Raw genomic sequence first — 10541 nt, 5'->3', positions numbered from 1 at the left:
CGGGAGGCGGAGCTTGCAGTGAGCTGAGATCCGGCCACTGCACTCCAGCCTGGGCGACAGAGCAAGACTCCGTCTCAAAAAAAAAAAAAGAAATGGGGTCACATACTGTGTGGCCTTTTGTGTCTGGCGTCTCTGAGTGTGCTGTCCTCAAGGTGCATCCACGCTGTGGCCTGTGTCAGAGCCTCGCTGCTTTTCATGGCTGTGTGGATGGGCCATGGTGTGTTTGTCTGTTCATCCATGGAAGGTGTCTGGGCTGCTGCCACCTCCTGGCTCCTGTGGCGGGGCTCCTGGGGACACCCGCGTAGAAGTGATGGTGTGGGATGTGTGCTCATTTCTCAGGCAGATACCTAAGAATGTCATGTCTGGGTCATCAGGAAACTTGGTGAGGAGGTGCCAGGCTTTTCCAACATGGCTGTTCCTGATGGCGATGTGCTGGGTTGGGTGCTTGTCATCCTGTAGTGTGACCACATGTGACACACAGGGCAACCCATAGGTGGGTGTCCTTAGGTCCTGGAGAGGATGAGTTGCCGGCGCTTGTCTGTGGCAGGCTGAGAGCAGAGCCCCGTGTCTGAGAGCAGGTCTGTTTACCTGGCTGCCTTGTTGCGAGCTCCCCGGTCGGGTTATACCCAAGCAGCTGTTGGGGCCTGGCCCCAGACCTTAGAACGAGACCCCTTCCCAGCCTGGCCCTGCCGCTGTTACCCCAAGGGGGAAGGAGATTGCTTTTAGGGCTGTCCCTCACATACCTGTTCTCCGTGGGGTCTTTTCTGAAGAATGTGACCTAAATTCCATTTCTGGAATGTTCTGGAAATGTGAGCCATCCTCCCAGAGCCGGGGCTCATCCTCCTGTAGGTAATAGCGTTTGTACCCGAGCTCAGTGTCTGCTGTGTCTGATGCTGCCAGGGCCTACGGCAGAGGGGACCGGAGTTAGGGGTCTGGGGCAAGGATCCAATGTGGAGGCTGGGGCTGGGACTGGCGCCCAGATGTGGGGGCCAGTTTTGGGGTGCTGGGGTCTGCGATGAAGGTCTGGGGTCACGCCAGGGTTGGGGTCTGGGCCTGGGGCCAGGGCCTAGGTTTGGGGTCACGGCCGGGTTGAGGTCTGGGGCTGGGGTCACGGCCTGAAGCTGGGGCTGGGACTGGGTTTGGGTCTGGGGCCAAGGCCTGGGTTTGGGGTCCGGGGTCCGGCCGGGGCACCGACCGTCCCGCCTCCCTGCAGCCCGAGCGGGAAGAAGTTCCGCAGCAAGCCGCAGCTGGCCCGCTACCTGGGCGGCTCCATGGACCTGAGCACCTTCGACTTCCGCACGGGCAAGATGCTGATGAGCAAGATGAACAAGAGTCGCCAGCGCGTGCGCTACGACTCCTCCAACCAGGTCAAGGTGAGTGGTGGCGCCACGCGGGTGACGTCGGCGCGGGGCGTTCTAGGCGGGGACACGGCCATGACGTGACCTGCGGGCGACGCAGCCCGGCGTCCAGAGCGCAGGAGGTCACAGCGGGCGGAGAGCACAGAGCGGAAGGCTCAGGCCACAGGGCGCAGAGCGCAGGGCTCATGGCGAGGACACGGCCCGCGTCGGGGGCTCCAGAGCCGGCCGGGCCGACCCTGCGGGAGCGGCCTCCCCGGACCGTGGGGGTCCTGGAGGGCACGGGGGACGCGAGGGGCGCCGGCACGGCGAGGGGTCGCTCGGGCCCCGCACCCCTTGAGGCTCCGCGCCGCCGGGGCGCCCCCAGACCGGACCGCATCTCCTTCCTCCCGCAGGGCAAGCCCGACCTGAACACGGCGCTGCCCGTGCGCCAGACGGCGTCCATCTTCAAGCAGCCAGTGACCAAGATTACCAACCACCCCAGCAACAAGGTCAAGAGTGACCCACAGAAGGCGGTGGACCAGCCGCGCCAGGTGAGCTCAACGCATAGGGACCCCAGCCTTCCCGGCCAGCTTGTTCACTGTAGTGGGCAGACGTTTGGAATAAGATCGTACGTGGAGCGGATGGATTGAGCGCAAGAGTTCCAGGCTAGCCCAGGCTACATGACGAGGCAAAAAAAAGTGAAAAAATTAGGTGGATGTGGTGGCGCGCGCCTGTGGTCCCAGCGTCTTGGGCGGCTGAGGTGGGAGGATTGCTTGAGCCCAGGAGGCACACCACTGCACTCCAGCCTGAGGGATAGAGCAAGACCCGGTCCTGCGGTCTCCTCTTGGAATGTGCGGGGCATTGGTTTCAGGACACACCCCACCCTCAACCCCCAGATACCAAAATCCGAGGATGTTGAGGCCCGTCATAGAAAATGGTCCAGGATGGCCTTGCGCAGTGACTCAGGCCTGTAATTCCAGCACTTTGGGAAGCCGAGGCAGGTGGATCACCTGAGGTCAGGAGTTCGAGACCAGGCTGACCCAACGTGGTGAAACCCCGTCTCTACTAAAAATAGAAAAATTATCTGGGCCTGGTGGTAGGCGCCTATAATCCCAGCTACACGGGAAGCTGAGGCAGGAGAATCATTTGAACCCGGGAGGTGGAGGTTGCAGTGAGCCAAGATCCTGCCGCTGCACTCGAGTCTGGGCAACAGAGCGAGATCCTGTCTCACAAATAAAACAAAAATATTTTTTAAAAAATGGAAGTGGTTTAATGTTTGCACATTACCTGCAGGTATTTTCTAGATTCCTCATGAGGTGTAGATGCTTGTGACACTCCTTGTTGTGTGTGTTTTATTCCTTTTTTTAGTTTTTCATTTTTGAGACAGGGTCTCTGTATGTTTCCCAGGCTGGTCTCAAGCTCCTGGCCTCAACTGATCCTCCCACCTTGGCCTCCAAAACTGTGGGGATTACAGGTGTGAGCCACCTCACCTGGCCAGTTGTATTATTTTTGTCTTTTTTCCCCCCAAATATTTTCCGTCTGCAGCTGGTTGGGTGTGTGGTTATGAACCCACAGATACAGGGGGCTGACTGCCCATATGTGACTGCATAACCTGCTTCTTAAAAACCTGAGAACCATGTGTATTTTCTTTTTGTTTTTTCTTTCTATTTTTGGAGACAGAATCACACTCTGTCACCCAGGCTGGAGTGCAGTGGCAGGATCTTAACTCACTACAACCTCTGCCTCCTGGTTTCAACCAGGTTCAAGTGATTCTTCCACCTCAGCCTCCCAAGTAGCTGGGATTTCAGGTACCTGTCACTACATGTGGCTAATTTTTTTTTTTTTTTTGAGACGGAGTTTTGCTCTCGTTGTCCAGGCTAGAGTGCAATGGTGCGGTCTCAGCTCACTGCAACCCTCCACTTCCCGGGTTCAAGTGATTCTCCTGCCTCAGCCTGCCAAATAGCTGGGATTACAGGCACCCGTCTCCACACCCGACCGTTTTTTGCATTTTTAGTAGATAAGGGGTTTCACCATGTTGATCAGGCTGGTCTCAAACTCCTGACCTCAGGTGATCCGCCCACCTCGGCCTCTTAAAGTGCTGGGATTGCAGGCGCAAGCCACCCCGTGTGTATTTTTATTCTTATTTACAAACGTCCACTGGATCCCTGGCTGCAGAAAGCCCGGGCAGGGGCTGAGGACTCAAGGCCCTGGGAGGGGAGAGGCCCCGTTGGGACCCACACGGCGCAAGGAGGCCAGGTGGGCCGTCCTTGAGGTTCACATCTGTGTCTGGGCAGCTCTTCTGGGAGAAGAAGCTGAGCGGCCTGAACGCCTTCGACATTGCTGAGGAGCTGGTCAAGACCATGGACCTCCCCAAGGGTCTGCAGGGTGAGCGGGCGCCTGAGGGAAGGCGGAAGGGGACGTGCCGGGTGGGGTGGAGGCGCTGCGGGTGCCCTCATCTCCTAGCAGGGTGGATGGCTGTTCCTGCTGCGGGTGCTTAGAGCAAATCTGCCTGCGGCTGGGGCGGGAGGAGGAGGCCCAGTGGGCTTGGGGATGGGTAAGGGCGCTTGAGCTGGGCCCTTCATTCTTGACCTTGGAGACCCTGCGGGTGGGGCTTTGTGGCTTCCAGGTGTGGCGCAGGCCTGGGGCTGTTTTCACCTGCAGGACGTGCAGTTTTGCCATGGGGATCCTAAAAACAAACAAGGACATCTGACTTGGCTCCTGCACCCTCCGAGCACGTCCCCATCACAGAACAAAGAATGCAGCTCTTGCATGGTTTTGTTGGTGGTTTTTTGAGACAGGGTCGCTGGGGACAGTGGCTCACGCCTATAATCCCAGCACTTTGAGGGGCTGAGGCAGGAGGATCACTTGATCTCAGAAGTTCAAGACCAGCTTGGACAACATAGACCCCATCTCTACGGAAAATACAGAGCAAGACCCTGTCTCAGAAAACAAAAGGCAGCCTTTTCATGGCCTAAGCTGAAATACAGCGGCGCCATTACTACTCGCGGCAGCCTCCACCTCTCGGGCTCAAGTGGTTCTCTCAGCTCAGCCTCCTGAGTAGCTGGGACCACAGGCATGCAGCGTGACACCTGGCTAATTTTTTAGTTCTTTTGTAGAGACAGGAGTCTCACTATGTTGTCCAGGCTGGTCTCAAACTCCTAAGCTCAATCAGTCCTCCCACCTCACCCTCCCAAGATGCTGGGATTACAGGCGGGAGAGGCCGCACCTGGCCTAGCTTGCTTGTTTTCTGTTATGAATGTAATAACACAAGCAGGAGAGGGAATTTAGAGATGGAACCCGAGTTGCGGGGAGAAAGCGGCGCCTCCCATTCTTGGGGCATTTCCGTGGCCTCTCCAGCTCTCCAGGCCACAGCTGCCCCGTGGTGACCTATCCACTTGTGGCTGTTTGTCCACTGCCTGGCAGGGGTGGGACCTGGCTGCACAGATGAGACGCTGCTGTCAGCCATCGCCAGTGCCCTGCACACTAGCACCATGCCCATCACGGGACAGCTTTCGGCCGCCGTGGAGAAGAACCCTGGTGTGTGGCTCAACACCACGCAGCCCCTGTGCAAAGCCTTCATGGTGACCGACGAGGACATCAGGTAGCTCCTCGGCCTGGTCCCCTGCTCCTCCGCCCTGTCTCTTGGGGGCATGGGGACCCTGAGTGTCCCCGTGTGCCTGCGTGTTTCCCGTCTCCCCACGACGCTGCTGGGGTTTTGAAACAGAAATAGACGGGGCAAGGGTACCCATCGTCGGACCAGTATGAACTGTTTCACCCACGTGCTGGGTTCAGGGCGAGCCAGGCACCCCTTGAAGAAATGTTCTTGAAAAGAGTATGGTCCTTTGAGCCCGTGAAGACTGGCTGTGCTGGGTGCTGGGCTCCACCTTGGGCCCTGGAGATGGAGGGACAGGGCAGGCCAGGGCTCTCTGCCTTCAGGGAGATGGCGCAGGGCGCCTGCTGAGGGGCAGTTCCAGCGTGCAGAGCCTGGGAACGAACGGCAGGGAACACGGCCACTGCAGAAACAGGCAGCAGTCAGGTGAGGCTGAGCAGCCCAAGGGTGAGGGGCCCTCCTGCAGGGCCTCAGGGCCGAACCCACGTCCCGTGTGCAGGGTGGACGCAAGGCCCCCCGGTGACGGAGGCGCCTGCAGAAAACTCTGGAAGTGCTGGAGAGAAGATGGGGCTTTTCATGTTCAGTGCAGCACACGGCTTAGGTCAGGAAGGAAAGGAAACTCTTGAGGGTTCCAGAAACAAGGAACTGAAGCCTGCAGCAGCCAGGGAGGCGCTGGGGCATGTGGGCTTCCTGTGGCAGCAGCCAGGGAGGCGCTGGGGCATGTGGGCTTCCTGTGGCAGCAGCCAGGGGTGAAAGGCCCCTGGGCACAAGGAGAAGAGACCCTGTGCCGCCACGCAGGGTGAAGACATGGACCTAAGACGCCACCCCCCCAAGCACACAGACTGTGGGTGCCAAGGGTTCCATCCTGAGCGGCTGCGGCATCTTCCTCCGGCCGTGGTGCTTTTGGGCCCCCTCATTTGGGTTTGAGGTCCATTTACACTCTCCACATGCCCAGCGAACTCCCCGAAATGAAGATGGTGGAATAGAAAGAATTGACAACATAAGAAAAGAACAAGACTGAGAAATAGCAGGCAGATCATTAAAAGCCCTGCAAAACTTGCAGAAATAAGGCTGGGCACAGTGGCTCACACCTGTAATCCCAGCACTTTGGGAGGCGGAGGCAGGAGGATCACCTGAGGTCAGGAGTTCAAGACCAGCCTGGCCAACATGGTGAAGCCTCATCGATATTAAAAAATATAATAAAATAATTAGCTGGGTGTGTTGGCATGTGCTTGTAGTCCCAGCTACTCAGGAGGCTGAGGCAGGAAAATCACTTGAATCCGGGAGGCGGAGGTTTCAGTGAGTTGAGATCCTGCCACTGCACTTCAGCCTGGGTCACAGAGTTAAAAAAATAAAGAACTCATAGAAATAGAAAAAGGCATTGAAATTAGGAACTCGGTGGTGGGTTCAGCAGGAGGTGGGGTTCTGTCTGGCGACTGCAGTAGAGTAGGTAAGCCAGGGTGTTCCGGGGGGTGGGGACAGTGAGAGGGAGCAGCTCAGGTCTGGGAGCCATTGGAGAGACCCCGGGGGCAGGGGGTGGCTGAGCCTTGGCCACAAACACAATCAGCCTCACCTGGGAGTGAAAGCAGAACAGAGACAAGGAGGGACTCTGGGCAACCGGAGAGGGAGGCGGGCAAAAGCACATGCTGCAGCCCAGGAGTCGGCAGGCAGAGGAGCAGCCACCCTGGAGTGCCTGGCGTCAGCTTGTAGTCCCCAAGGATGAGGCCCCCAGTCCCTGGTGGTGGGTTGAGACATGGGTGTGGATTCTTCTTCTCAGGCCCCTGAGCCATGGTAAGGGAACGCACGCTGGCGCATAGCGGGCAGTGGAAAGGTGACCCCGGGCCTGCGAGCCGGCGGGCGGTGCTGCGGGCTGATGGTAGCTGATTTTGGTGAGGCTTTTTTTTTTAGCAGAGTCTCCCTCTGTTGCCCAGGCTGGAGTGCACTGGCGCGATCCCAGCTCACTGCAACCTCCGCCTCCTGGGTTCAGGTGATTCTCCTGCCTCAGCCTCCCGAGTAGCTGGGATTATAGGCACCCACCACCATGCCCGGCTCATTTTTGTATTTTTGGTAGAGACGGGGTTTCATCGTGTTGGTCAGGCTGGTCTCGAACGCCTGACCTCAAGTGATCCTCCCGAAGTGCTGGGATTACAGGCGTGGGCTTCCACCCAGCCTGGTGAGGGCTTTCCTGCCCCACTCAGTGCCTGTCAAGGGACGGAAGCGAGGGTTTCCGCAGCTGAGCCCGGGGGAGTCTCAGGGCCAGGTCTGGGGGCTGAGGGGTTGGGCCGCTCCCTGGGTCTCAGCAGAGGTGGCAGGTGGGCCATCTGGGTGGGTGGCAGATGCTGGTGATGGGCAGCGGCAGCCAGTTGTTCCGTGCATGGATTGTGAAGGGAGGGGCGGCACGGGCTAGGGCTGGTCCCGGGGATGCCTGTGGATCCCTCCAGCCTCCCCTTCCAGCCGAGGTCCCCACGTTCGTCCTGTGTCCACGTCCTGCTGGCCGCTCACCTGGGCGTAACGCAAGGTCCCTCTGTCCCCAGGAAGCAGGAGGAGCTGGTGCAGCAGGTGCGGAAACGGCTGGAGGAGGCGCTGATGGCCGACATGCTGGCGCACGTGGAGGAGCTGGCGCGTGACGGCGAGGCGCCGCTGGACAAGGCCTGCACAGAGGACGATGACGAGGAGGACGAGGAGGATGAGGAGGAGGAGCCCGACCCGGACCCAGAGATGGAGCACGTCTAGGGCAGGTGCTGCGGGGCCATGGGGGCTCCCTGGAGTCGGGTCCTGGCAGTGGGCACTGCCTGGTGAACACAGATGTGGTCGGGATGGCAGGTGCCATCTCCCCAGAAGAGCCCAGGCGTCCCCGTCCCGTGGAGTCGCTAAAGCCAGCCCTCCCTGTCCTTTCCAGAGGCCCTGCCGAGAGCCCGTGCTGCCCGCTGCAGCCGCCTGCAGGCGCGGCCCTCGGCCCCACGTGAACCAGGCTCGGCGGCTGAGCCCAGCCCTGGAGACACCCGGGAGGAAGGCTGTGCTCCTGGCTCCCTCCTCAGCCTGTGCCCACTTCCCGGGGCCTCGGGGCACACAGCTGGGGCTGCCCCCACCCGAAAGACCCTCCACGCTCATCCTCTAAAGGGTCCGGCTTCGGGAAGTGCCGGGTGCTCCTGGGCCCCACCTGGCTCCCTATGACCTCGGGGCTTGAGGCCAGCTCCTCCCCACACCCACTGCCCCATCTCCTTGAAACTGGAGAGCAGCCAGTAGGTGCCCGGCAGCTCGGCACCAAGGAGCGCTGACAGCTGGGAGGGTTTCTCGGTCTGAAGGCGTATTTTTGAAACCCACAGCACCCACTGCGCAGCGTGAGGACGGGACTCCGGTCCGCTGTCGGGGGCGTGCAGGATGGCGCCACCCTCTGCCCTGCCATGCGGCTGGTGGTGCCACAGACCCTCACCGTGCCTGAGTGGCACACCCAGGAGGCCACTCTCCTTCAGTAAATCTAACACAGTCGAGGCGCATCACCAGGTGGCCTTCCCTGTGTGCTGACGCCAGCCTTCGCTTCCGAAAACCAAACCCCAGCTGCTGCCAGTCGGTGCTCGGTCGCCTGGGGCTGCCAGAACGCTCCACTGCCAACTGGCGCCCCGCCTCGGTTTCCCTTCTGTTTAGTGGGGACACAGGCACCCAGCTTTGGGGTGGTGCTGACGCTCCTGGGGTGCCAGGAGCCACTGGGACAGGGCGAGGCTCCCAGGTGCCCCTTGAGGTGCCTGGCTCTCCAGGGAGCTTCTGGCCCAAGGCCGTCTGAAGGATCTGTTCCTTCACCCCCCAGTGCCTTGGCGAGGGCAGGTTCCAGGCCACAGACGCTTGCCCTGAGTGGACTCTGTGCCAGTCCCTGGTGCCCTCCTGGCCCTGCTGCCCAGTGAGGGCTCCTACTGGTGGGTTCATTAGCCTGGGCCCAGCGAGCCCTCGCCTGCATTGACCTTAGGCCCATAGAGAGGGCCTGTCCCGGCGCTGCCCCCGCCAGGATCTGGTCACTGCCCCGGGGGACTGATGGGGCCTGACTGCGGGGGCTGTGGGAGCTGAGGAAGTGCCGCTCAGGAGCCGGGATCGCCACTCCACCGTCTGCCCTCCAAGGACACCCATGGGCGCGGTGGGCTGGCGGCTTCCTGCTGCTCCCTGTCAGAGTCAAAGCACAAATCCCTGGGATGGGCTCAAGGGCCGAGGCAGCCAAGGGAAGCTCCAGGTGGGGACCATGTCTTCTTGGGGTTGGTGCCCTATGGCTGGGACCCTTCGCCGGCCCAGGATCCCCGGGTGCTGCAGTGGGGTGGCCTCCCCTCTGCCTGGTGGAGGGAGCTGTGGGCGTGGGGATGTGACTGAATAAAGCCACCGTGGGTGGATGTGCTTGTAGCCTGGAGTTTGGTGCGTCCTCTAGACTTTGGTGCCCACGTTTGAGCTTCTGTCTTTGGTTGGGTGATGAAAGGCTGAAGGCAGTGTGGGGACAGGGCCAGGAGGTCCCCCAACCTCGCGGACATTCACAGAGTCAGGCTTGGGGGTGTTCAGAGACGACCAGGCCGGCCTGGGCATGTGTGGGCGAGGGCCGTGCCCCCTGAGGTGCCGCTGGCTCGGCCCAAGGATCGTGGGCCTTGGCCCTGCTGCCGCAGTGAGGAAGATGGACTGGGGCTCAGACCCAGCACCGCTCCTTCCAAAGGAAGGGAAGCAGGAGGGGCTGCCCGGGAGGGAGGGCTCCCCAGGCCCTCAGGTCCTGCACAGCCGCTGTAGGGAGGGGAGCTGTGCCCCGCCGCCCCTGGACTTCCACTCAGTAGCCACGGCCACTGGAAGCTGCTTTCTGGACCTGAAGGCTGCGATGCCACCTTAGGGTCTGCGGGCACCCAGAGACTCTCTGTCTCCCTCTTCCTGTCTCCCCCTGTCCCTGTCTGCCTTGGTCTATCTCTGTCTATCCCTGTGTCTGTCTCTTGCTGTCTCCCTCTGTCTCTCTTTGTTTCTTGCTCTCTCTCCCTCGGTCTCTGTCTCTGTCTCTTGCTCTCTCTCCCTTTCTGTCTCAGCCCAGCTTCCTGTCACTGACAGACCCTGATCAGTCCCTCTGATCCTGGGGTTCTGGCTGTGTCCTGGCCTTCATCTGAGATGTGACAACCCCCACTCCTGCCACAGGGCCCTCCCCACCAGAAGCCCATCCAGGCCCTGGGCTGTCGCTGTTGCCGAAGCTTGCCAGTCCTTTCCTCTCTCCCTGAAACCTCGGGGACCCCCACAGGCCAAGGCAATACTGGCCATTGCAAGGGGTCGTGCCCAGTGAGAAGTGAGTTGTAGGAGGTGTGGGCACCCAGGGGGCCAGTCCAGTGCTCAGGACCTTGTCAGATTCCCTGCCCTGGAAAAGTCTCAGACCCCCAGGCTGAACCCCCTGGGCGCACTCAGGCCCCACACTCCAGCCCCAGAACCCAGACCCGGCACGGGGTGGGGAAGCCTGAGCTCCCAATGCTGGGGTCTGTCTTGGGGACCAGGACCAGCCTGCCCTGTGCAGTGCCAGGCCCCACCCTCAAAGGCCACTTCGCTGTCCCCCAGCCCTGCCCATGTCTCAGCCCCGCCCATGTCTCAGCCCCAAG

General features: G+C 60.6%; 1 protein-coding gene across 2 annotated transcripts; it reads left to right on the top strand.

Moving 5' to 3' along the window:
• Positions 1-129: 129 nt before the first annotated feature.
• Positions 130-9337, top strand: MBD3 (methyl-CpG binding domain protein 3). Of its 2 annotated transcripts, XM_011997425.1 has the most exons (7): positions 130-578; positions 1214-1373; positions 1751-1888; positions 3632-3722; positions 4761-4938; positions 7482-7685; positions 7847-9337. In XM_011997425.1, the coding sequence occupies exons 2-6, from the start codon at positions 1272-1274 to the stop codon at positions 7678-7680; spliced, it is 708 nt and encodes a 235-aa protein (XP_011852815.1). In that variant the 5' UTR covers positions 130-578; positions 1214-1271; the 3' UTR covers positions 7681-7685; positions 7847-9337. The 2 variants fall into 2 exon arrangements, with proteins under 2 accessions (XP_011852815.1, XP_011852814.1); XM_011997424.1 differs by lacking the exon at positions 130-578 and having other exon boundaries at positions 958-1373.
• The last annotated feature ends 1204 nt before the right edge of the window (positions 9338-10541 follow it).

Source organism: Mandrillus leucophaeus, unplaced genomic scaffold (genome assembly GCF_000951045.1).
Source record: "Mandrillus leucophaeus isolate KB7577 unplaced genomic scaffold, Mleu.le_1.0 Scaffold54, whole genome shotgun sequence".
NCBI classification, from domain to species: Eukaryota; Metazoa; Chordata; class Mammalia; order Primates; family Cercopithecidae; genus Mandrillus; species Mandrillus leucophaeus.
This window is presented reverse-complemented; position numbering and strand designations above follow the sequence as displayed.